The sequence below is a fragment of the Lithobates pipiens genome, unplaced genomic scaffold (assembly GCF_037356315.1).
Source record: "Lithobates pipiens isolate NorthernLeopardFrog02 unplaced genomic scaffold, aLitPip1_a1.2 Scaffold_25, whole genome shotgun sequence".
NCBI lineage: Eukaryota > Metazoa > Chordata > Amphibia > Anura > Ranidae > Lithobates > Lithobates pipiens.
The window spans coordinates 28,693,572-28,720,994 of record NW_027507787.1 but is presented as its reverse complement, the minus strand read 5'-3'; the positions used below and the strand labels follow the sequence as shown (position 1 = coordinate 28,720,994).

At 48.1% G+C, this 27,423-nt stretch overlaps 1 protein-coding gene across 1 annotated transcript; it reads right to left on the bottom strand.

Moving 5' to 3' along the window:
• Positions 1-817: 817 nt before the first annotated feature.
• LOC143930164 (antiviral innate immune response effector IFIT1-like) lies at positions 818-27,423 on the bottom strand. Its single transcript, XM_077454190.1, has 2 exons — positions 27,288-27,423; positions 818-7,115 (listed from the first exon to the last, which is right to left on the bottom strand). Exons 1-2 carry the CDS (start codon positions 27,377-27,379, stop codon positions 5,696-5,698), a joined length of 1,512 nt encoding a protein of 503 aa, XP_077310316.1. The 5' UTR covers positions 27,380-27,423; the 3' UTR covers positions 818-5,695.

The window sequence follows — 27,423 nt, the reverse complement described above, 5'->3', positions numbered from 1 at the left end:
CTGGGAAGGGGCTAACATCAGGGGTGATCAAAGGGTTAACTGTGTGCCTAGCCTGTGTTTTACTGTACTGTATGTGCTGCTTCTACTAGGGCAGTGATGGCGAACCTTGGCACTCCAGATGTTTTGGAACTACAATTCCCAGGATACTCATCTACACTGCAGAGTGCATGAGCATCATGGGAAATGTAGTTCCAAAACATCTGGGGTGCCAAGGTTAGCCATCACTGTACTAGGGGAATATGTGTAATTTATTCCCTGCTTTTAGAGCTGCACTACTAATCATTAAGAATCGAAATTGCGATCTTTTCCTCTTCCCGATCTTCAAAACAGCATGTCATGATCTAAATGCAGAGAGTTCTCACAGCTGGAAAAATAAAATCCAGGAAGCCTGCCAAGTTTTATTACAACATGCCTATAAGTTGAAACAAAGTATCTTTTTTCGTTCTTTTATCAAAGTAGTGTAGAGGAGAGACGTTTAACCATTTAAAGACCAAACCTTTTCTGACATTTGTTGCTTACAAGTAAAAAACATTATTTTCTGCTAGAAAATTACTTGGAGCACCCAAACATGCTATATTTTTTTTTTTTTTAAGCAGAGACCCTGGAGAATAAAATGGTGGTTGTTGCAATATTTTATGTCACACCATATTTGCGCAGCGTTTTTTTGTTCCTTCTCCCTGTGCGCCTTGTACCCGGAAGATGCCAGTGTGGTATAGGTACGTCGCTGTGCTTGTAGGAGCTGCCTGTCCACAGTACAATGCAGGTGGGAGCTCCTAAAGAGTTCAAACTTCAAAGAAAAAAAATCTAAGAAAACAGATGCTGAAAAAAATACATTTTATTTATTTTACAATATACATAAACCATAATATAGATTAAAAAAGTATGATACATAATTGTAATTAATAAGTAAAATAATGTAAAGTATGTATATAGTTTCCCCCCCTATAAATGTAGGATGTTTAGCAGAACTATAGGTGATTTTGCAGTGTAGATCTTATTCATATCTACAATCTTAATCTACATACACTGTGCAAGGTTAGATGTGTGTGCTTATTTTAAAGCGGTTGTATAGTCTTTTTTTTTTACTTTTATCTACAGGTAAGCCTATAATAAGGCTTACCTGTAAGTAACAAAAATATCTCCTAAACCTGTATGGTTTAGGAGATATTCCCCTCGCAATGAGCCGCTGACTGCAGCGGCGCATGCGCACAGGGGGTTCCCGGGTGGAAGCCCGGCAGACGCTGGACTCTGCCGGAAAGAAATCTCCCGCACGTATGCGCGGGAGTGATGATATCGCTGCTCCGGTCACTCACAGCGCCGGAGCCGGCATACTAGCTCTCATTATGCCTTTTTCTCTTACAGGTCTGAAAAAAAGAAAATACAGCGGGTTTTCTCCCCCTTTAAGTCAAAAATGTAACAGCATACATGTGTTTGATAAGCAATAGGGACACATAAGACTGTATAAGAAAACTATACTTCTAGGTATGTCTCTGAATAATACCCAAAAAATAAAATATTATGTTAATATTATGCAATCACAGGAGAAAAAAAAATATTTACAGAAAAAAAAGTGTTATGTTGTGTAAAAGCACACAAAGTAGTTAAAAAGTAACAAGAAATTGAATCTACACACAGCAGGACTGTGAAAAGGAAGGTGTGAAATAGTCCCAGTCATGAAGTGTTAAAGTGGAGCTCCACCAAAAAAAGGGGAAGCTTCACTTGTTCGCACCCTGTGCCCCCACAGCTGCCACATTTGCCACTTTTTTGGGGGAGGGAGGAGCAGGTATCTGGTTTTGACAGATACCGGCTCCGACTTCTGGGTAAGATCGTCGATCGACAATCTACAACATTTCCGGCCCCTCCTCCCCCCCCCCCCCGCTGCCTTCTGACGTCGGGACCATTCAGAAATCACGACAGTAGGAAACCTGCTGTGAAGCCTGAAAGTTTCACTGCCAGTTTCCCTTAGTTATAATGCCACTACCTGCATCTGAAGCCGATTGACGAATCGGCTCGACCTGCCGACATTGCGGAATCCCTGGACAGCTAAGTGTCCTTATATTAAAAGTCAGCAACTACAGTATTTGTAGCTGCTGACTTTCATTTATTTTTTTTTAAAGACTGGAGCTCCTCTTTAAGCTGGCCAGCTTTTTGATCACACTCCATAAGGACCTGACTGTAAGTGTGACTGTGACAATTTAACATGTACCAAGTAAAGAGGAGTGTGGGTCATCTGGCTAGGGTGCAGCGTTTTTATGTGTGTGTGTGTGGGGGGGGGGGGGGGGGGGTGCAGTGTGACCATCACTCACATTGTTGTTACTATCTAAAATACTAAAGTCTAGCCCAAGGCCTGTGCCAAACAAGCAGTGAGGGACAGGGAACCTCGTAGAGTGGCAGCAGTGTGATGGGACACTAGAATGAATCTGCATTACTGTCAGTTAACGTGATCTCCGCCGTTCCTCCCAACAGTCCTGGATTGCTCTGTCCTGGGTCCCAGCACAATACAGTGTCCCGGAATTGCCTCCTGGCCCTAGGCCGATCTAATGCCCCCTAAAATAGCACTTGCATCACCGCTACCACGCACTGTGGTGGGTCCCTGGCTGGCAGAGACACCTTTTACATTATTCTCCGGCTCCTGGTTCACTGCCCAAACAGATTGCTAGCCGCGGCCCACCTCGCATCTAGCAACCAGTGACATCACTAGGAGGAGAGAGGCAGAGACCCAGCATTCACTGCGGAGTGCACTTTTCAGCTGGGGACAGAGTTGGGAGACGGAGCTGGTGGTCCTAGGTACAGAGATGACTTTCAGCAGCTGCAGGAGAAGGGTCGGTTCTCCTATATGCTGCCCCCGATGGCCCTCCTATCCAGCCTGGTACTAGCTGCATCCACAGTGTAATCAAACAGTCATCCGTACCTAGGACTGCCAGCTCCGCCCCCCGACTCCAGGTCTCACTTGAAGGCTGTTCCTGCCCTTGAAAGGTAGGAGAAATGCTCCCTACAGTGTAGTGCATCGAGGACACTCATGGTCACTCTGCTCCCTGCCATACTGGCCTCCTCCAGTCATGCTGTCCCCCCATACTGCCCTCCACTGTGGCTGCCCCCCTCCCATCATACTGCCCTCCAATGTGGCTGCCCCCCCTTCCATCATACTGCCCTCCACTACCACCCCTCCCTTCATAGTGCCCTCCGCTACCATCCCTCCCATCATTCTGCCCTCCGCTACCACCCTTCCAATCATACTGCCCTCCACTAACACCCCTCCAATCATACTGCCCTCCACTACCACCCCTCCAATCATTCTGCCCTCCACTACTGCCTTTCCCATCATACTGTGCTCCACTACCACCCTTCCTATCACACTGCCCCCCACTACCACCCCTCCCATCATACTGCCCTCCACTACCCTCCTCCCATCATAGCTTATCCCAGAACCCTGCACTCTGTACATAGCTCATCCCAGAACCCTGCACTCTGTACATAGCTCATCCCAGAACCCTGCACTCTGTACATAGCTCATCCCAGAACCCTGCACTCAGTACATAGCTCATCCCAGAACCCTGCACTCTGTACATAGCTCATCCCAGAACCCTGCACTCTGTACATAGCTCATCCCAGAACCCTCACTCTGCATGCAGCTCAACCCAGATCCCTGCACTCTGTGCATAGCTCATCCCAGAACCCTGCACTCTGCATGCAGCTCATCCTAGAACCCCGCACTCTGAATGCAGCTCCTCCCAGAACCCTACACTCTGTACATAGCTCATCCCAGAACCCTACACCCTGTATATAGCTCATCCCAGAAACCTGCACCCTGTACATAGCTCATCCCAGAACCATGCACTCTGCATGCAGCTCATCCCAGAACCCTGCACTCTGTACATAGCTCATCCCAGAACCCTGCACTCTGTACATAGCTCATCCCAGAACCCTACACTCTGTGCACAGCTCATCCCAGAACCCCCCATACTGCCCTCCACTGTGGCTGCCCCCCTCCCATCATACTGCCCTCCAATGTGGCTGCCCCCCCTTCCATCATACTGCCCTCCACTACCACCCCTCCCTTCATAGTGCCCTCCGCTACCATCCCTCCCATCATTCTGCCCTCCGCTACCACCCTTCCAATCATACTGCCCTCCACTAACACCCCTCCAATCATACTGCCCTCCACTACCACCCCTCCAATCATTCTGCCCTCCACTACTGCCTTTCCCATCATACTGTGCTCCACTACCACCCTTCCTATCACACTGCCCCCCACTACCACCCCTCCCATCATACTGCCCTCCACTACCCTCCTCCCATCATAGCTTATCCCAGAACCCTGCACTCTGTACATAGCTCATCCCAGAACCCTGCACTCTGTACATAGCTCATCCCAGAACCCTGCACTCTGTACATAGCTCATCCCAGAACCCTGCACTCAGTACATAGCTCATCCCAGAACCCTGCACTCTGTACATAGCTCATCCCAGAACCCTGCACTCTGTACATAGCTCATCCCAGAACCCTCACTCTGCATGCAGCTCAACCCAGATCCCTGCACTCTGTGCATAGCTCATCCCAGAACCCTGCACTCTGCATGCAGCTCATCCTAGAACCCCGCACTCTGAATGCAGCTCCTCCCAGAACCCTACACTCTCTACATAGCTCATCCCAGAACCCTACACCCTGTATATAGCTCATCCCAGAAACCTGCACCCTGTACATAGCTCATCCCAGAACCATGCACTCTGCATGCAGCTCATCCCAGAACCCTGCACTCTGTACATAGCTCATCCCAGAACCCTGCACTCTGTACATAGCTCATCCCAGAACCCTACACTCTGTGCACAGCTCATCCCAGAACCCTGCACTCTGCACATAGCTCATCGCAGAACTCTGCACTCTGTACATAGCTCACCCCAGAACCCTGTACTCTATACATAGCTCACCCCAGAACCCTGCACTCTGTTCGTAATGCATGCCAAAACCCTGGATTCTTTTATCCTTTTTTTAAATGAATGTGCTGGAGTTTGTATGTATCCTCAAGACTCTTGCTTTTAGAACAATAATAAAAGCATATTTATTATATTTATTATATTATATTTTATTATATTTTATTATATTTATTTTATACAAGGAAGCCCGAGTTTTGGTTAATGACGCTCCTTAAGCCCCTCCCACTGTCAGAAGTTTGACCATGCCCACATTTTCAGCGGCACGCTATGCAAGGTTACTTCCTTCCTCAACTAAAGTTCAAAAGTTGGGAGATATGATCTCCGCCTGACAGTAGAAGTCTAGTCCTAGCTTGCACGTATGATCTGCATATATCTTTTGATAGCTTCCAGAGCAACCTGGGAACCTAAACACATAGGTATTGCGGTTTTTATAAATACATTTTTAGAAGAAATTCAGTGATGGAGGCCCCAATACTTTTTCTCAGTATTGGTTTTCTGTAAAAATATATTAATCTGCCGCCTTCCAACAATATGGTCATTGTTTCCTTTCCATAAAGGCAGGCCTGTTTGCAATGCTAATATACAGTTTATTGGACTAAAAAGGACAAGCATGCTGAAATAAAATACGAGCATCCAATCTGTTCATGTAAGTAACATTGGCAAGTAATCTAAAGATCTCAGTTTTTCTGTTGTATACTTTAGTCGTCCTGTCAGATCAGCTTTGACTGATGTGAGGGTTTGCATTTTGATTATGCAACTTATTATTCCTCATTCTCTGAATTATGTTCAAAAGGTACATCGCTCATGGCAGATTTTGGTAAAATAACATCTTGTTCATGAATGAAGTGTAGGAAATCAATTCCGGTGTCATCAAACTTATTTTTTGTGAGAATTTCTTCAGCAAGACTCTTGGACTGTTTTAAAGCATATTCTCTGAATATTGTGGGGCATTTTATTGTTAAGACTTCTTTGTAATGCTTTATTGCCTCACTTTGACAGTTTGTTTTATATTGTTCATACTGTGCCCAATTCAGGTGAAGGTCCTGTTTCTCCTCTTGTGTGAGGTTGCTCATGGTCAGAACTCGGTGGAATCTTTCATCTGCTTTCTGGTATTGCTTTGCTCTCCCATACATGCAGGCCAGGGCTATATGAGCTGTTACAAATGTTGATTTGTTCTCAGTAGCCTTTTCCAAATGAAATATTGCACTGGAGACTGCATCAGCAATTTCCTCGGTATAGGCTCTGGTGCATTGAAAATCTAACTTTGCCTTTCGAGCAGAAGTCTTTAAGGCAGTCATCTTTTTTTTGTAGCATTGAGCCAGTTGGTGATGAAGATGGCTTGATGCAGGATTTAACCGTGTTGCTTCATTAAGGACCAAAATGGCTTCATCAATCATTTTTTCTCTCCTGTAAAATTTTGCAACATAACGAAGCAAATATGGAAATTCTGGTGTCCCTTTCAGAGCATCTTCTATGAGTCTTAGGCCTTCTTTGGAATTATTCAGATCTTGGTATTTCAAACCCAGAAAGACCTTTACAACTGTGTCTTTTGGGTTTATCTGTGCAGCTTGTTTCAAAAGTGGAAAGGATTCATCCAGTGGTTTCTTCAGGCAGTTGTAGCCCTCGAGTTTAAACACAGCAATGGCATAGCTAGAATTCAGCTCTGGGTTTTCTGGATCCAGGTCCAGAGCTTTCTTAAAGCAATCTTTGGCCCTTTCACTGTGTCTTCCATGGAAGGTTAATAGACAAAACCCCTTTTCGCTGTACATCTCAAATAGAAGATCATTCTGTTTTGGTGGGGACTCAAACTGTTCCCTGATTTCCTGAACCTTTTTAAGATACTTATAAACTTTTATAATATGATTTCTATGGTAGAATATCCAGGCATAATTGGCATAGATTATGACACTTTTGGCATATGTGTCCTGGGTCTCAATCTCTTGTAGTTGTTCCTCAGCTTTTTGTAGATAAGCAGTAGCTTCCACATAATCCTCATTCAGATAACTGGTGTAGGCCAGGATATTGTATATCCTGTATTTGAAGGAATCATCTACAAATGCAATCTGGTCATAAAGCCTGTCTTTAACTTTATCAATGTCAGCTTCCTCATCAAGGAGATTCCATGTGAAATGGCACTGTAGCTTTGTTAAACGGCTCTTCAGGGACCTCTTTAATACCTCACTACAAGAAAACACAAATAGAAAAGCTTACTAGACATACACATTGATCATTAGTGGGAGTGCTTCAGCAGTCCCACTATTGTTATTCGTTTTTTTATTTAGTGGGCATGCTTTAGGAGTCCCACTATTGTTATTCATTTTTTTATTTATTAATCATCATCATCTTTTTAACCACTTCCCACCCGGCCAATGCACATATACGGCCGGGTGGTAGCCGTCTACTCCTGATAGGACGTTCAGGAATGTCCATCAGAAGGAGCGGGATCGCGCGCGCGCGTGCCCGCGCAGCGGCGCGATCCCGATGCGCCCGTGTCACCCGGACACGGCGCATCTCAGATCGGCAGGAGGGCTCTGTGATTGGCCCTCCTGATCACATGACGGCCGTGTCCAATCACGGCCTTCATGTGATGTAAACAAACAGCCGGTTGCTAGGCAATCGGCTCCTCCTCTCCTCACACAGAAGTCATCGCTGAGGAGAGGAGAGCAGATCGCTGCAGCCGGCTGATGATCAGTAAGTATGAGCTGTTTTTTACAGCTTTTTACTCACTGATCACCAGTCTAGTGTACACACAAATCACCACACAGTAAACACACCACACAGTATAAACACAATGTCCCCACACATGTCCCCAAAACATACATGTCCCCAAATAATAAAAACACATGTCCCTAATAATAAAAACATGTCCCCCACATATGTCCCACTAAAATCACATGTCCCAATGATTATCTGCACACATATGTACGTGATCACCTGCACACATATGTACATGATCATTTGCGTACATATGTCCGCGATCACACAAACCAATTATTATACACTTAATGGAATTTTTTTTACCAAAAACATGTAGCAGAATACATTTTGGCTTAAATTTATGACAAAATTTGATGTTATTGGATTTCTTTTAAAATAGAAAAAAGAAAATATTGTTTTTTTTTTTCCAAATTTCCGCTTTTTTGCGCTTATATCGCAAAAAATAAAAAACGGAGTCGTGAATAAATACCACCAAAATAAAGCTCTATTTGTGCGAACAAAATGATAAAAATTTCATTTGGGTACAGTGTAGCATGACTGCGCAATTGTCACTGAAAGCGCTAGAGCGCTGAAAGCTGAAAATTGGGCTGGGAAGGAAGGGGGCGAAAGTGCCCTGTATTGAAGTGGTTAATTTTATTATTATTCCGGCAGTTTTTTGGCTCTGCGTAACTTCTGCATACTTTCAGCTATTAAAGCCATTCAACTTTTAAAATGTTCAGCCCTTTCAGCTGATGGTGGGACTTCTTCAACTTTTTTTCTACTTTTTAAAATATTAAGCTTTTTAAGACTTTTTTTTAACATTGAAGTCAATGAGAGCATGCTTAAAATCCATAAAATCTTCTTCCGCTGCCAAAAGTTTCAGTTCCTTCATACTTTCACCTACAGACGCCAAATAAACTTTAAAATGTTCACAAAATATTCAGATATCTGGCTATATATTTTAGTTTGATATCTTTTACAGTTTTTGTGAAAAAGCTGTTTAAGTTTAGTGATCATTTCAGAAAATTGGGCATCCAGGTTTTTGTTGTCTGTTTTGTTTCCATGGTTACCAAAGCTTCTTATACACAGTGATGGGCAGTGGGGGGAGGCAGCTGGAGCATCTCAGATTACAGAACCTGGGGGAGAGCACAGACACACCATGTACTGATTTATAATAGAGGAATATAATGGGGGCAGTTTTGATGCTATTCAGCATTCCCACACATTTTCTCCAGGAAATGCATTTTCTAGTTTTATTATTCCTCTGCATAACTTCTGCATACTTTCAGCTATTAAAGCCATTCAACTTTTAAAATGTTCAACTCTTTCAGCTGATGATTGGACTTCTTCAACTTTTTTCTACTATTTATACTTTTTAAAATATTAAGCTTTTTAACACTTTTTTAACATTGAAGTCAATGAGAGCATGCTTAAAATCTTTAAAATCTTCTTCTGCTACCAAAAGTTTCAGCTCCTTCATACTTTCACCTACAGATGCCAAACAAACTTTAAAATGTTCACAAAATATTCGGCTATCTGGCTATATCTTTTCAGTTTGATATCTTTTACAGTTTTTGTGAAAAAGCTGTTTTAATTTTAGTGACCTTTTCAGAAAATTTCATTAATTTAAGGCAGCCAGGCTTTTGTTGTCTGTTTTGTTTCCATGGTTACCAAAGCTTCTTATACACAGTGATGGGCAGTGGGGGGGGAGGCAGCTGGAGCATCTCAGATTACAGAACCCGGGGGACAGCACAGACACACCATGTACTGATTTATATTAGAGGAATATGATAAGTCCGTTTTGATGGGGCAATTCTGATGGGGCAGTTTTGATGCTATTCAGCATTCCCATGCATTTTCTCAGGGAAATGCATTTTCCAGTTATCATTTTAATTTAAAAAAGGTATAGATATGGAGAGGGGGGCCTTGTAGTTTGGAATAATATAGATTTAGCCTCTAATCCTAAAGCCAGGGTTGTCATTTGTATAATTACGAAAATAGCCTTCTCCTTTTCACAACTAACTAAAACCAGCCAAAAGGTTTCTGAATAGTAGCCTAAAAATAAAGAAAAGAGAAAATCACTTAAAATGCAATGGTTCATAATCATATTGCCAAAATGTTTTGCCTAGGTTACTGAACCTGGAGTGAACCCCGTGCATAATGGCAATGCCAGTATTTAGCTACAAAGTCACCAATAGTTCAAGCTCCGAGCAGGTCACCATACCATTAGTTGCAAACATATTATCCCCTACAATCTGAAGGGCATGGAAGGCAGCAGGATATGTGTGACATCTGTCTGAGACTGATAGCCAATTACTAAAGATACTATAAGAATAAGTACAATCGGGTTTCCCCTGTTTCGGCTAACTTTAAGTTGGCTTATGATCATGCTGAAGAATGAGAAGGAAGTGACATTGGGAAGGATGGCTGGCCCATTCTTGTTGCCACTGGTGGGGAATTAATGTTTTCGCCTTTGAGTGTGGTACCCAAGCGGGAACCAAATCAATTTAGGCTCATTCGCAACCTGTCTCACCTTAAAGAGGAAGTAAACCCTGATGGGTTTACTTCCTCTTTTTTCCCCTGCAAAGGTAAAGCATAATGGACTACTATGCATCGCATAGTAGCTCATTATGTGTCACTTACCTGACACAGGAGCCAGCGAAGTCGCCGCTGATCCCTGTAGTCCGCCGCATCCATGTTGCTGGTGGCGTCTCGCAGCTCCGACGAATCACAGCGGTGAAGCCGCGATGACGTCACTCCCGCGCATGCGCACGGGAGTCGCGTCTCACAGCTCCGCTGCTGCCACTCGGCTAAGCCGCGATGACGTCACTCCCGCGCATGCGCACGGGAGTCGACAAATTTGGCAAATCCATTCATGGATTTGCCGCATTTAGTGCGCCTGCGCGCCGCTGTCTACGGCGCATGCGCCGTAGACAGCGGTGCCCATTTTCGGGCAAATATCTCCTAAACCATATAGGTTTAGGAGATATTGCTTGGACCTACAGGTAAGCCTTAATCTAGGCTTACCTGTAGGTCCAAGTTGTTTGGAAGGGTTTACTTCCTCTTTAAGGGAGGGTCGGTGAATGATACGATTGTTTCTTCCCTTTGTACGGTATCTTACACCTCATTTGACCAAAAGGTGCGGTGGGTGAAGAAGTTCAGGAAAGGAGCTCTCATGGCCAAGACGGACATAGACTCTGCCTTTTGTTTGTTGCTGGTACACCCCGATAGTGTTCGCCTGTTGAGTTGTCGTTCGGAGGGGAAGTATTTTGTTTACCACTGTTTGCCAATGGGATGCGCAATTTCTTATTCTTATTTCGAGATGTTTAGTTCCTTTCGCTATAGTGCTGGCTGTGGGGCTTTAGGGGACAGATATCGGGAACCGGTGGGTTCATAATCTGGGAGTGGTGCAGGCCATCAATTCCCTGTCAGCATCTTCCCTGCTTGTGGTCCATTTGCTTCGTCATTTGGTGTTGTGTTTATAGTTGAATATTTTTGTGTGTGCTGTTCATATTCTGGGGATTGAGAATGAGGTGGCTGATGCACTTTCTTGATTAGTGGGACAGATTCCGGCAGTTGGCACCGGAGGCAGAGCAGCTTGGATTCCCGTGCCCCAGTTGTTTGTGGGATCTCATATTCACACTGTGATGAGGTTGGTTTATAAGTCAGTGGCAGAGGCTACTTGGCGGGCTTATGAGCCGGTGTGGAGAGAATGGCATGAGCTGGTAAGTAGGGTCGGGGGTTGTTCCACCAATGAAGACCGGCTGCACACGTTGCTCTTCTTTCTGGGTAAGAATTGTGAGGAAGGGGTGTCTGTTGCTTGGGTTAACAGTATGATGGTGGGCCTGGATTTTTTGTTTAAATTGGGTGGTGTGGAGGATGTTACAAAGGCTTTCATAGTTTGGAAAGCGTTGAGGCGTTACAGAAAAGTGATGTGGAAGGCCGGATACCCGGCGACCAGTGTCTTTGGGGATGTTGGTGGAGTTGTCAAGGGTGTTGCCCAGTGTATGTTTCCCCCCTTTTGAGGTTCAGCTGTTTAGGACAGCTTTTGTCTTGACCTTTTTTGAGGCACTGAGGGTGGGTGCGTTGGTCAGCCCTTCCAAGTCAGTGGCTGGGGGTCTGGATGTCTCAGATGTTGCAGACCGGGGTGACACGGCTACGCTCTTTATTCGTAAGTCAAAAATCAGATGGGTAAAGGAGCCAGGGTGGTACTAGGGGCGGTGGAAGGTCTGGCTTTGTACCCGGAGGCTGTGAAAAGGGAATGGGTGGGGTTACGGCCTGCTGGGCCTGGCCCCTTTTTGGTCCACAGGGACGGGTCGGCATTATCTCGGTATCAGTTTGTGACTGTGTTCCAAAAATGCTTTGAGGTTTCTCTCTAAGGGACTATTCTTTGCATTCATTCAGGATTGGAGTGGCCACTGAGGCAACGTGTTGGGGTGCTAGCGATCAGATGCTTCAGTATATTGGTCTTGGGAATATCACCGATTTAAGTTGTATGTACGCCCTCTTCTCCTTTAAAGTGGCTGAAAAAGGGGGGGGGTGTGGAGCCCTCAACCCAAGGGGCTGGTGGGTCATGGGGGGTCTATGTACTTTTTGGTGTTGTTGTGTGGTGTTGACTGTGTGTGGCCTTTCTGGCCTGGGGATGGTAGTGCAATGTGGGGCTTTTGTGTGTTTGGTGTCTTGGGTCTTCTTGCCTATGTTCTTTTCTGTGTCTCTGTTTTTCAGGCCCGGTGTGCCTGATCTGGAGCCTGGGTAACTCCTATGTTCACTGTAGAGCTAGGAGGGCTCTGGTTAGACCAGAAGGCAGGCAGTTGGGTTTTTCAAGGGAGGAGGCCATGGTCCGATGGATTGGTATACTTGGTATGCTGTGGTCCCGAGTAATTCCGGAGATACAGCAGTACGCCAGGATGGATAGGCCTCCTGATGTGCTGCTTCTGCACATTGGGGGCAATGACCTTAATATCAGGGCATCCAGGGACCTCATTAGAGACATAAAGTGGGATTTCCTTTGATTGCGTACAGCCTTTCCAGACACTGTCTTAATCTGGTCAGGCATCATTGGCAGAGCAGCTTGGAGGGGGGCCAGGTCAGTGGACAGGATAAATAAGGCCAGGATTAAGATCAACAAAGCAGTGGCAAAATTTGTGGTCCACAATGGGGGGCTTGTGGTTCACCATTGTGATTTAGAAGAAGACTTTGGTATGTATTTAAGGGGAGACGGGGTTTACTTGTCAGCTGTGGGCATACATATGTGGTTCCTGGTGCTCCAGGAAGGTCTCCAACGGACCTTGCATGTCACTAGCGGGCGTCTGTGGCAGGGGTCTCTGGTTCATGAAGGTCGGAATGATGGAAGGTATACAGTATATGGTGTGGAATGGGTTGGGCATATTTCGGTATGGGTACCTTCCCTATATGGTAATTATGGGCTGTTGGTCATCGGGCTGTGTTGGGCAAGAAGGTGGCAATAGTTGTCCAGGGCCATCTTTAATGCAGGGCCAAAGGGGCAGCTGCCCTGGGGCTTGTCATTGCTGTGGGGCCCAAAGCAGCTGCCACTTAAGCCCTCCGCTGCCCGCAGTTTTCCTGGAGCAGCGTGTGCAGCTGATCCCCCCTCCCCTGCTGTTCCAAGCAGCAGCCACAATATGACAAGAGAGCGGGACAACTGCGGGCTTCATGTGCTTGAGCCCACTCATCCCGCTTCTACCTCTGTCAGGAGCTGCAGACCGAGTAACAGGGAATGACAAAGCAGTGCATCATGTTCCTCCTGCTTCCACCCCCGCCTGACAGATATGTGCAGCACACAGCCGAGTGAAGTACTCCGGCTGTGTGCTACTGGTCTGATAGGCAGAGACTGTGTTGCACCGCTGTGTCATCACATGAGAAAGATCACCATGGAGGGAAGGGGATTTACATGTGCAGAGAATTGGGGGTACAGAGGTGTGGTGGAGGAGGGGGGTACATAGGTGAATGTGGATGGGGAGTACAGAGGTGTGGTGGAGGAGGAGGAGTACAGAGGTGAACGTGGATAGGGGGGTACAGAGGTGGATGTGAATGGGGGGGGTACAGAGGTGGACAGAAGGATACAGAGGCGAACATGGATGGGGGGTACAGAGGTGAACGTAGATGGGGGATACATAGGTGGGTTTGGGGGGGTACGAAGGTAGACATGGGTGTACAGAGGTGGAAGGGGGATACAAAGGTGAATGTGAATGGGGGGTACAAAGATGGACAGAAGGATACAGAGGTGAAGGTGGATGGGTGGGGTGTACAGAGGTGGACATGGGGGGGGAGTACAGAGGTGGATGGAGATACAGAGGTGAACATGGAGGGGGGATACAGAGGTGGACGGGGGTATAGAGGTGGATGGAAGGATACAGAGGTGAATGTGGATGGGGGGGGGGGGGGGTACAGAGGTGGACGAAAGGATACAGAGGTGAATGTGGATAGAAGGGGGAGTGTAGAGGTGGACATGGTGGGTACAGAGGTGAACGTGGATGGGGGATACAGAGGTGGACGGAAGGATACAGAGGTGAATGCGGATGGGGGGGGGGGTGCAGACGTTTACAGAGGGTACAGAGGTGAATGTGGATGGGGGATACAGAGGTGGACGGAGGTACAGAGACGGATAAGGGATACGGAGGTGTGGTAGAGGAGGAGGGGTACAAAGGTGAATGTGGATTGGGGGGTACAGAGGTGGACAGAAGGATACAGAGATGAACGTGGATGGGGGTTACATAGGTGGAGGGGGTACAGAGGTAAACCTAGATGGGGGATACAGAGGTGGACATGGGGGTACAAAGGTGAACATGAGGGGGTACAGAGGTGGAAGGGGGATACAAAGGTGAACGTGAATGGAGGGTACAAAGGTGGATAGAAGGATACAGAGGTGAACATGTATGGGAGGAGGGTACAGAGGTGAACATGGATGGGGGATACAGAGGTGGATGGGGGGTATAGCGGTGGACAGAAGGATACAAAGGTGATTGTGGATGGGGGTACAGAGGTGGACGGGGGGGGGGGTACAGAGGTGGACGAAAGCATACAGAGGTGAATGTGGATGGGAGGGGGGTTACAGAGGTTGACATGGGTGGTACAGAGGTGACCAGAGATTAGGGATGAGCTTCGTGTTTGAGTCGAACGCATGTTCGACTCGAACATCGGTCGTTCGTGCGTTCGCCGAATTCCGAACGTTTGGGCCGTTCGCGGCAAAATTCGTGTGGCCCACAATGCACTGCGATGGCGCAATGCATTGCTGTCTCACGATTGGCCAAGCATGCACTGTGACCCCGCATGCTTGGCCAATCGCAGCGCCAGCAGCGAGGAGAGCCATGGTTGGCCACAGGCATCCTGCCTGTGGCCAATCATAGCTCAGGCTGTGTAGTGCACGCCCCACACTATATAAGGCCGCCATTAAGGCAGCCTCGTGCAGTGTGTTGGCGTCTGAAGCAGTGGGTGTTCTGTGTACCTTCAACACAGTTACACACCAATTGTTTTTGGCTGATTTACTATCTTGCTCTTGTGTAGTGGTTACTGTCTGTGCCCTGACCGCAGTATACACCACTATATTCACCTCACCTATATAGCTAGTGATCTAGCTTTAATAATAGAGCATGCAGTCAGTAGTGTTAGTGCGTGCTGTCTGCGTGCTCTGTACCCAGTACATACCACTATATACACCTACATAGCTGTTCTCTATTTGAGCCCGATTGTCATCTGCAGGAGTTATTGGAAGTTGTGTGTGCTTCCAGCACAGCACAGTATACATCTGTATATACCCCTTTAACTCTGCTGTTTTCTGGTTATTGTCTGCGTGCCCTGACCGCAGTATACACCGTGATATTCACCTCACCTATATAGCTAGTGGTCCATCTTTAACAATAGAGCTTGCAGTCAGTAGTGTCACTCAGGAGATAGTGCGTGCTGTGTGCGTGCTCTGTACCCAGTACATACCGCTATAATCCACCTACATAGCTGTTCTCTATTTGAGCCCGATTGTCATCTGCAGGAGTTATTGGAAGTTGTGTGTGCTTCCAGCACAGCACAGTATACATCTGTATATACCCCTTTAACTCTGCTGTTTTCTGGTTATTGTCTGCGTGCCCTGACCGCAGTATACACCGTGATATTCACCTCACCTATATAGCTAGTGGTCCATCTTTAACAATAGAGCTTGCAGTCAGTAGTGTCACTCAGGAGATAGTGCGTGCTGTGTGCGTGCTCTGTACCCAGTACATACCGCTATAATCCACCTACATAGCTGTTCTCTATTTGAGCCCGATTGTCATCTGCAGGAGTTATTGGAAGTTGTGTGTGCTTCCAGCACAGCACAGTATACATCTGTATATACCCCTTTAACTCTGCTGTTTTCTGGTTATTGTCTGCGTGCCCTGACCACAGTATACACCGTGATATTCACCTCACCTATATAGCTAGTGGTCCATCTTTAACAATAGAGCTTGCAGTCAGTAGTGTCACTCAGGAGATAGTGCGTGCTGTGTGCGTGCTCTGTACCCAGTACATACCGCTATAATCCACCTACATAGCTGTTCTCTATTTGAGCCCGATTGTCATCTGCAGGAGTTATTGGAAGTTGTGTGTGCTTCCAGCACAGCACAGTATACATCTGTATATACCCCTTTAACTCTGCTGTTTTCTGGTTATTGTCTGCGTGCCCTGACCGCAGTATACACCGTGATATTCACCTCACCTATATAGCTAGTGGTCCATCTTTAACAATAGAGCTTGCAGTCAGTAGTGTCACTCAGGAGATAGTGCGTGCTGTGTGCGTGCTCTGTACCCAGTACATACCGCTATAATCCACCTACATAGCTGTTCTCTATTTGGGCCCGATTGTCATCTGCAGGAGTTATTGGAAGTTGTGTGTGCTTCCAGCACAGCACAGTATACATCTGTATATACCCCTTTAACTCTGCTGTTCTATAAAAAAGGCATCTGCAGGAGTTAGTGGGTGTTGTGTGCCTCCAGCACAATATAAACTACCCAACTACTGTTATACCCAACTCCCTTCAGGCCATTACCATGTCTGGAAGGCCAGCAAGGAGAGGCAGACAGGCGCGAGCCGATAAAAGAGGGCAAGCAGGCTCTGTGTCTAGAGACAACAGTGCTGGTCGTGGACGCGGTGCATTGTCATCAGCACGTGGCCATGGGACATGCTTGTCCTTCTTTTCTGCAGCTGGACATGTTGAACCGCAACATGCCAACGACTTGGTAGAGTGGATGACCAAGCCCTCTTCATCCTCCTCATCCTCTCTCACCCAGTCTCAGGGTAGTAGAAAAGCAGCTGCCAACACATCGTCGTCCCTCCTCTCAATGTCATCATCAGTGACTCCTTCCCTAGACCCACCACGTCCTCCTGAGGAGTCTCCTGAACTCTTTGAGCACAGTGTTGGGTACATGCTCCAGGAGGATGCCCAGTGTTTGGTGGGCTCTGATGATGACACTCAGCTAGAGGAAGGCAGTAGCGTGAGCGCAGAGAGAGAGGATGCTCAAGAAGCACAGCAATCTGGCAGTCATGTTCCACAAGCTGCAGCATACTGCCAGGTTTGCTACAGCGATGAAGAGGGAGGGGATGATGAGGGCACTGACTCCACGTGGGTGCCTGGAAGGAGGGAGGAGGAGGAGGAGGAGGAGGAGGAGGAGGCACATGTCCAACGAGGCAGGATGCCCTCCGGGGGCCAGCTTAGGGGCAGCACACCGACTGAATCACACCGCAGAGCTCCGCCTGCGCAGAGCGCTTCCTCTGCGCGTTATTCTAAAAGTTCTTTGGTGTGGGCCTTTTTTGAGACGAGTGCATCAGATCGCACCGCTGCTATTTGCAACATATGTCTCAAGCGTATCTCACGTGGCCAAAACATCAGCCGCTTGGGCACCACATGCTTGACCAGACATATGTTGACCTGCCATGCAGCTCGTTGGCAAGCATACCTCAAAGACCCACACCAAAGAACAAAGCGGACCTCTCCTTGCTCCTCATCAGCTGGCATCTCCAACCCCACTAGACCTTCAGTCCTCTCTGAAACCTGCTCTGAGAGGAATGAAGGTGTAGAATTAGGTGTGTCACAGCCAAGTGCTTCCGGGAACTCTGCTAGTGGTACATCCACGTCCGATTATAGCAGGCAAATGTCCCTGCCCCAGCTGCTGGACCGGCGGAAGAAATTTACTCCCAGCCATCCACATGCCCAGCGGTTGAATGCTAGCTTGGCTAAATTGCTAGCACTTCAACTGCTGCCTTTTCAGTTGGTAGACTCGGCCCCCTTCCGTGAGTTTGTACAATGTGCGGTTCCTCAGTGGCAGGTCCCCAAACGCCACTTTTTCTCACGGAAGGCGATTCCGGCTCTCTACCGGCATGTGGAAGGCAATGTCCTTGCCTCGCTGGACAGGGCGGTCAGCGGTAAGGTGCATATTACCGCTGACTCATGGTCCAGCAGGCATGGACAGGGACGTTACCTGTCTTTCACGGCCCATTGGGTCACTCTTCTGGCTGCTGGGAAGGATGCAGGACAAGGTGCAGTAGTGTTGGAGGTTGTTCCGCCACCACGCCTCCAAAATGCTACTATTGGTTGTGACACACCTCTCTCCTCCACCCCCTCCTCTTCTTCTTCCTCCATGGCCTCTTCCAGTGCTCTGTCCTCAGAACCAGCGGTGCTCCGTAGGCGTTGCAGGGGCTACGCAAGTACGCAGGCAAAACGATGCCATGCCGTGCTTGCGCTGGTTTGTTTGGGGGACAGGAGCCACACTGGGGCGGATGTTTTGTCAGCTCTGCAGGGGCAGGCCGAGAGGTGGTTGACGCCACGCCAGCTTAAGCCAGGAATGGTGGTTTGCGACAATGGCACCAACCTCCTCTCCGCCCTCCGACAGGGACAACTGACCCATGTGCCCTGTGTAGCTCACGTCCTTAACCTGGTGGTGCAGCGGTTCTTGGGCAGGTACCCCGGCTTACAGGATGTCCTGAAACAGGCCAGGAGAGTCTGTGTGCATTTCCGCCGATCATTTAATGCCTGTGCTCGGCTGGCTGAGCTCCAAAAGGAGTTGAACCTGCCCAAGAACCGCCTTATATGTGACATGCCCACCAGATGGAACTCAACATTGGCCATGCTGCAGCGGCTGCACACGCAGCAGAGGGCCATCAATGAGTACCTGTGCGACTACGGCACCAGGACAGGGTCAGGGGAGCTTGGTTTTTTCTCACCACGCCAGTGGGGCATGATCAGGGATGCATGCACTGTCCTGTCACCGTTTGAGGAGGCCACAAGGATGGTGAGCAGTGACAGTGCATGCATCAGTGACACTGTACCTCTTGTCCACCTCTTGGAGCATACGCTGCGTGGAATAATGGACAGGGCACTTGAGGCAGAACAGAGGCAGGAAGAGGAGGACTTCCTTGCCTCTCAAGGCCCCCTTTATCCAGACAGTGTTCCTGCTGTGCCACCCATCACACAGGAAGAGGGTGAGGAGGAGGAAGAGGAGGAGGAGGATGATTGTGTCAGCATGGAGGTGGAGGCTGGCACTCAGCATCAGCAGCAGCAGCAGTCTTATAGGGATGATTTACAGTCCCAAGAAACACGTGGACTTGTACGTGGCTGGGAGGAGGTAGCTGCGGATCATGTTGTCCTTAGTGACCCAGAGGACTCCGGACCGAATGCCTCAGCTAACCTACGCTGCATGGCCTCCCTGATCCTGCAAAGCCTGCGGAAGGATCCTCGTATTCTTCGGATCAAGGAGAGGGACCATTACTGGCTGGCCACTCTCCTTGATCCACGGTACAAGGGTAAGGTTGCCGACCTTATCTTGCCATCGCAGAGGGAGCAGAGGATGAGACATCTCCGGGAGGCCTTGCAGAAAGCTCTGTGCAACGTGTTCCCAGAGACTGGGAGGTCACAAACTCCTGGTCCTGGACAACGTGTTGCTGAGGCATCAGTCAGAAGGAGCGGTGGAGAAGGTGGCCGTCTGACTGATGCTTTCAGACAATTTTTTAGTCCGCAGCCCCAAGGTATGATTGGTTCCAGCACCCATCGCCAGCGTCTAATTTACATGGTGCAGGAATACCTAGGGGCAAGGTCAGACTTGGACACCTTTCCCACTGAAAATCCTCTGGCTTACTGGGTCTTGAGGATGGATCACTGGCCAGAGCTTGCACAGTATGCAATTGAGCTACTGGCCTGTCCTGCATCCAGCGTTCTTTCGGAACGCACCTTCAGTGCTGCTGGTGGCTTTGTTACCGATCACAGGGTGCGCCTGTCCACCGAATCAGTTGATCGACTGACCTTCATCAAGATGAATCAGTCTTGGATCACCCACAGCTACCAAGCACCTGAAGCTGATGTAACCGAATAATTTTTTTTGAAATACCACATCCCTTCAAGACTGCCTATGCTGATGCTGAGTGACTGTCCTGTTATGTTGATTGTCTATCCTCTTCCTCCTCCGCTGATATGTTGGAAGAACATTTTTGGTTCTGGGTGATGCCAGCAGCCCAATTTTTCTGCCCCTGTTTAACAGGGGCGTTTAAAAACAATTTTTGATGCAATGCTTTGCAGCAGGGCTAATTCCTGCAATAAAACTAGAGTATATGGCAGAGGTTGCAGTGTGATGGCACCAGTGCCTAATGCCCAATTTTTCTGCCCCTGTTTAACAGGGGCGTTTAAGTACAATTTTTGATGCAATGCTTTGCAGCAGGGCTAATTCCTGCAATAAAACTAGAGTATATGGCAGAGGTTGCAGTGTGATGGCACCAGTGCCTAAGGCCCAATTTTTCTGCCCCTGTTTAACAGGGGCGTTTAAGTACAATTTTTGATGCAATGCTTTGCAGCAGGGCTAATTCCTGCAATAAAACTAGAGTATATGGCAGAGGTTGCAGTGTGATGGCACCAGTGCCTAAGGCCCAATTTTTCTGCCCCTGTTTAACAGGGGCGTTTAAGTACAATTTTTGATGCAATGCTTTGCAGCAGGGCTAATTCCTGCAATAAAACTAGAGTATATGGCAGAGGTTGCAGTGTGATGGCACCAGTGCCTAAGGCCCAATTTTTCTGCCCCTGTTTAACAGGGGCGTTTAAGTACAATTTTTGATGCAATGCTTTGCAGCAGGGCTAATTCCTGCAATAAAACTAGAGTATATGGCAGAGGTTGCAGTGTGATGGCACCAGTGCCTAAGGCCCAATTTTTCTGCCCCTGTTTAACAGGGGCGTTTAAGTACAATTTTTGATGCAATGCTTTGCAGCAGGGCTAATTCCTGCAATAAAACTAGAGTATATGGCAGAGGTTGCAGTGTGATGGCACCAGTGCCTAAGGCCCAATTTTTCTGCCCCTGTTTAACAGGGGCGTTTAAGTACAATTTTTGATGCAATGCTTTGCAGCAGGGCTAATTCCTGCAATAAAACTAGAGTATATGGCAGAGGTTGCAGTGTGATGGCACCAGTGCCTAAGGCCCAATTTTTCTGCCCCTGTTTAACAGGGGCGTTTAAGTACAATTTTTGATGCAATGCTTTGCAGCAGGGCTAATTCCTGCAATAAAACTAGAGTATATGGCAGAGGTTGCAGTGTGATGGCACCAGTGCCTAAGGCCCAATTTTTCTGCCCCTGTTTAACAGGGGCGTTTAAGTACAATTTTTGATGCAATGCTTTGCAGCAGGGCTAATTCCTGCAATAAAACTAGAGTATATGGCAGAGGTTGCAGTGTGATGGCACCAGTGCCTAAGGCCCAATTTTTCTGCCCCTGTTTAACAGGGGCGTTTAAGTACAATTTTTGATGCAATGCTTTGCAGCAGGGCTAATTCCTGCAATAAAACTAGAGTATATGGCAGAGGTTGCAGTGTGATGGCACCAGTGCCTAAGGCCCAATTTTTCTGCCCCTGTTTAACAGGGGCGTTTAAGTACAATTTTTGATGCAATGCTTTGCAGCAGGGCTAATTCCTGCAATAAAACTAGAGTATATGGCAGAGGTTGCAGTGTGATGGCACCAGTGCCTAAGGCCCAATTTTTCTGCCCCTGTTTAACAGGGACATGTAATTACAATTCTTGATATAATATTTCACAGGAGGGCCCCTTCCTGTGCCCACCCAGAGTAACGGTGAGGACTTATAGTGTTGTGGCACCAGCACCACAACCACCAAAGGTCAATTTTTCTACCACTGTTCAACAATGGCATGTAATTACAATTCTTGATATAATCGTTCACAGCAGGGCGCTCCAGCGCCCACCAAGAGTCACTTTGAGGGCTTACAATGTTGTGGCAAAACCAACACCTTGTTCCGCCATTTCTGCAGAGCATATAGGGCAGGCCCCTACTTTCAAACATCCAATTTACAAACATCTCCTACTTGCAAACGGAAGGAGACAACAGCAAGTGAGATGAAAAAAGATGGACGACAAAACAAATTATACAGGGGTGATAACCCTTCCCTATGTTTTCCAAAAAGCTTAAAAATAGTTTTTTTGACTGGAGCTACACTTTAAAAATGTACCAGTTGAAAATTACAAACAGATTCAACTTAACACAACAAACCTACACAGTCCCTGTCTTGTTTGCACCACCTGTATACTGCTGTTCTGAGTATATAGGGCCTGGGGGCCACACACATTTCCTTTTTTTTAATATGGGTACGGGGTTCCCCTTAATATGCGTACAAGACCCAAATAGGCTGGTAATGGGCAGGGAGGGCTACCCATGCCATTTTTCTGAATGATTTTCAACCATATTCCAGGAACCAGATATAACATTAAAACCGCAAGCAGTTTTAAATGGTGTTATTTCCGTTTAATGTCATTTTGTGCAGGGACTGTTCTAAACACGGGAAACACGTGGCACTTCACAGGCATACTACAGACACCCCCCAGGCACCATATTTAAAGGAATATTTCATTTTTTTTTTTCACTTTAATCGTGTTCCCGCCAAAACGGCCGCTTTTAAAACTTTTTATTGCATTGACCCATGTCCCCTGAGGCAGGAGTCAGGTCCCCAAACCCTTTTTAGGACAGTATCTTGCATATCAGCCGTTAAAATTAGCACTTTCCATTTCGAACGTTCGAGTCCCATAGACTTCAATGGGGTTCTAACGTTCGTTACGAACGCGGGGTCCGTTCGAAAGTTCTGGTGCGAACCGAACCGGGGGGTGTTCGGCTCATCCCTACCAGAGATACAGAGGTGAACATGGATGGGGGATACAGAGGTGGACGGGGGTACAGAGGTGGACAGAAATATACAGAGGTGAACGTGCATGGGGGGTACAGAGGTGGATGGGGGAGTACAGATGTGGACGGGGGTACAGATGTGGACGGAAGGATACAGAGGTGAACATGGATGGGGGTACAGAGATGGATGTGGATGAGGGGGTACAGAGGTGGGCAGAAGGATACAGAGGTGAATGTGGATGGGAGTATAGAGGTGAAGGGGGTACAGAGGTGAACGTAGATGGGGGATACAGAGGTGGACGTGGGGGGGTACAGAAGTTGACGAAAGGATACAGATGTGAATGTGGATGGGAGGGGGGGTACAGAGGTGGACATGGGGGGTACAGAGGCGGACAGAGATACAGAGGTGAACGTGGATGGGGATACAGAGGTGGACGTGGGGGTACAGAGGTGGACGGAAGGATACAGAGGTTAACGTGGATGGGGGGTACAGAGGTGGATGAGGGGGTACAGACGTGGATGGGGGTACAGATGTGGACGGAAAGATACAGAGGTGAACATGGATGGGGGGTACAGAGATGGTCGTGGATGGTGGGGTACAGAGGTGGACAGAAGGATACAGAGGCGAATGTGGATGGAAGTACAGAGGTGGAAGGGATACAGAGGTGAACGTAGATGGGGGATACAGAGGTGGACATGGGGGGGTACAAAGGTGGACAGAAGGATACAGAGGTGAACGTGGATGGGAGGGGGGTACAGAAGTGCACATGGGGGTAGTACAGAGGTGGACAAATATACAGCGGTGAACATGGATGGGGGATACAGAGGTGGATAGGGGGTATAGAGGTGGATGGAAGGATACAGAGGTGAATGTGGATGGGGGGTACAGAGGTGGACGAAAGGATACAGAGGTGAACGTGGATAGGACTGGTGTACAGAGGGACATGAGAGGTACTGGAGAAATGGACAGAGATACAGAGGTGAACGTGGATGGGTGATACAGAGGTGGATGGGGGGGGGGGGGGGTGCAGAGGTGGACGGAAGGATACAGAAGTGAACATGGATGGGAGGGTACAGAGGTAGGTGGGGGGGTACAGACATGGACAGGGGTACAGAGGTGGACGGAAGGATACAGAGATGAATGTGGATGGGGGTACAGAGGTGGACGGGGGGTACAGAGGTGGACGGAAGGATACAGAGATGAACGTGGATGAGGGTACAGTGTTGGTTGGGGGGTACAGAGACGTGGATGGGGGTACAGATGTGGACGAAGAGATACAGAGGTGAACATGGATGGGGGGTACAGAGATGGACGTGGATGGGGGGGTACAGAGGTGGACAGAAGGATACAGAGGTGAATGTGAATGGGAGTACAGAGGTGGAGGGGGTACAGAGGTGAACGTAGATGGGGAATACAGAGGTGGACATGGGGGGGTACAAAGGTGGACATGGGGGGGTACAGAGGTGGAAGGGGGATACAAAGGTAAATGTGGGTACAAAGGTGGACAGAAGGATACAGAGGCGAACGTGGATGGGAGGGGGGTACAGAAGTGGACATGGGGGGGAGTACAGAGGTGGACAGAGATACAGAGGTGAACATGGATGGGGGATACAGAGGTGGATGTGGGGTATAGAGGTGGATGGAGATACAGAGGTGAACGTGGATGGGGGATACAGAGGTAGACGGGGGGGTACAGAGGTGGATGGAAGGATACAGAAGTAAACGTGGATGGGGGGGTACAGAGGTGGATGGGGGGGTACAGACGTCGATGGGGGTACAGAGGTGGGTGGAAGGATACAGAGATGAACGTGGATGGGGTACAGAGGTGGACAGGGGGTACAGAGGTGAACGGAAGGATACAGAGGTTAACGTGGATGGGGGGGTACAGAGGTGGATGGGGGGTACAGACGTGGATGGGGGGTACAGATGTGGATGGAAGGATACAGAGATGAACGTGGATGGGGTACAGAGGTGGACAGGGGGTACAGAGGTGAACGTGGATGAGGGTACAGAGGTGGACAGGGATAGAAAAGTGAGCTGTAGATAGAGGGGTACAGAGGTGAGCTGTGGATCGGGGGATACAGAGGTGAACGTGGATGGGGAGTACAGAGGTAGTGGGGGGGATACAAAGATGGACAGGGGAAACAGAGGTGATTGTGGATGGGGTGTACAGAGGTGGACGAGGGAAAGAAGTGAGCTGTGAATAGAGGGGTACAGAGGTGAGCTGTTGATGGAGGGATACAGAGGTGAACCTGGAAGGGGGAAAAAGAGATGAACTGTGGATGAGGGGGGTGGGGGTGGGGTGGTACAGAGGTAGACAGCGGATACAGAAGTTAGCTGTGGATGGAGGGGTACAGACGTGAACGTGAAATAAGAGGTGAGCTGTGGATGGAGGGGGGTACAGAGGTGAGCTGTGGATGGAGGGGGGTACAGTGGTGAGCTGTGGATGGAGGGGGGTACAGAGGTGAACTGTGGATGAGGGTGAAGAGGTAAGCAAAGTGGTGTGCAGAGGTGACCAATAGATGGTTTCTTTGAGGGGGGGGGGGGGGGATATGCAAGTACTGCCTTTTTTGTGCTGATTTTTTTCTGTGCCCTGTGTGGTACAAACACCTCACAGTACACACTCCCAATCCCTGTGTGCCATCCTGGACTCCTCTATCTCCCTGTTCCCCCCATTATCCTGAACTCCCCTATTCCCTCCCACATCATCCTTAACTCCCCCATCTCTCCCCCCCAATCATCCTGGACTCCCCTATCCCCCCCATCATCCTGGACTTCCCTATCTCTGCCTTCTATCCTCCTGCACGTCGCCATCCCCCCCTACCCATCATCTTGGACTCCTTTATCTCCCCCCCATCATCATTATTATTATACAGGATTTATATAGCGCAGACAGTTTGTGCAGCGCTTTACAACATGAGTGCAGACAGTACAGTTATAATATATACGTTTACGTGTGTTTTTGGTTTTTGGAATGTTGGGGTGAAGAGAAAATTTGCATGGGGGGGGGGGGGCAAGAAAATGTTTGCCCAGGGTCCAATAAATATTAAAGATGGCCCTGTAGTTGTCCCTGAGCTGGTGGGATCGCAGCTAGGGCCAGGATGCGGATGTTGTGGTGGTACAGCCGATGCAATAGAATACCTTCCTTCATGAATCTCAGACATAGCAGTCAGTATATATATGTTAAAAAAGTTGTTCAGTGCTCATCTGCAGCCTCACTAGTGCCCATCAATGCAGCCTGCACTGTGCCCATCAGCAGCCTCTCCACTGCCCATTAATGCAGCCTGCACATTGCCCATCAGCACCTTCTCCTTTGCATATCTGCAGCCTCACCATTGCCTATTAATGTAGCCTGCACTTTGCCCATCAACAGCCTCACCATTGCCAATTAATACAGCCTGCATAGTGCCCATCAGCAGGCTCACTATTGCCGAATAATGCAACCTGCGCAGTGCCCATCAGCAGCCTTACCATTGCCAGTTAAGGCAGCCTGCACATTGCCCATCAGCAGCCTCACCATTGCCAGTTAAGGCAGCCTGCACATTGCCCATCAGCAGCCTCACCATTGCCAGTTAAGGCAGCCTGCACATTGCCCATCAGCAGCCTCACCATTGCCAATTAAGGCAGCCTGCTGCACATTGCCCATCAGCAGCTTCACAATTGCCAATGAATGCAGCCTGCACAGTGCAGCAGCCTCTCCATTGCCCATTAATGCAACCTCACAATTGTAAATGGATGCAGCCTGCACAGCCTTGCTCATCTACAGCCTCGTCAGTGCCAGATTACACAGTGCCGCAATCTCCTGTGTACCTGGCAATCAGTCACACACAGTCCCGCCTGTGATAGACATAACAGTGGTCCAATCCTGGGCCAGGATGTGGGACTGTATGTGACTGATTGCCGGTACACAGAGATTGCCACTCTGTGTAATCAGGTGGTGTACGCTCCCTCCTTACGCTCAAGGGGCAGCAGGAATTTGCGTATATCACGCACACATAATTTCCCCCTGAATTATACGCCAATAAATATGGGTATATATCTTTTATGACCCCTGCGGCGCTCTGGGATTCGTTAGGGGCCACAAAAGATATATAAAGCCAAATTACCAGTGGGGCCGTTTGAAACCGGAGCGCGGGCCACAATTGGCCCACGGGCCGGACTTTGGACATGCCTGGTCTAAAGGAACAGCATCTGCATAGAATAGAGAAGCTGCTGGTACTATGCCCCCTACCCTTCTCTAGAACAATGTAAAGACAATAATGGTGGTCAGGTTATCATTTTAAGATATTTATGGGATGTTTTTTTGTGAGCTTTGTTATTGAAATGATGTGATAACCCACTTCTGCTGCCTCTGCTTCACTTTGCACATATACTATTTCTGCATACAGTTATCAGAAAACAATATTTTTTCTTAATAGGGCTCATTTAAAAAAGCAATTTCATTGTTTTCTAATTTCTCTAGCTGCTGAACACACATGCAGGGATTTAATTTTTTGTTAAATATAATTACCTCATGTTGAATTGTGTATGATGTCCTGCTCTGAATGCCTGCGAGCCTCTGATAAGCCTGCAGCCGAGCCTGTGTTTATGTGAGCAGGTCATGTGATGGTGTTTTCAAAGAACAAGAAACGAAACTGAGCGAAAAC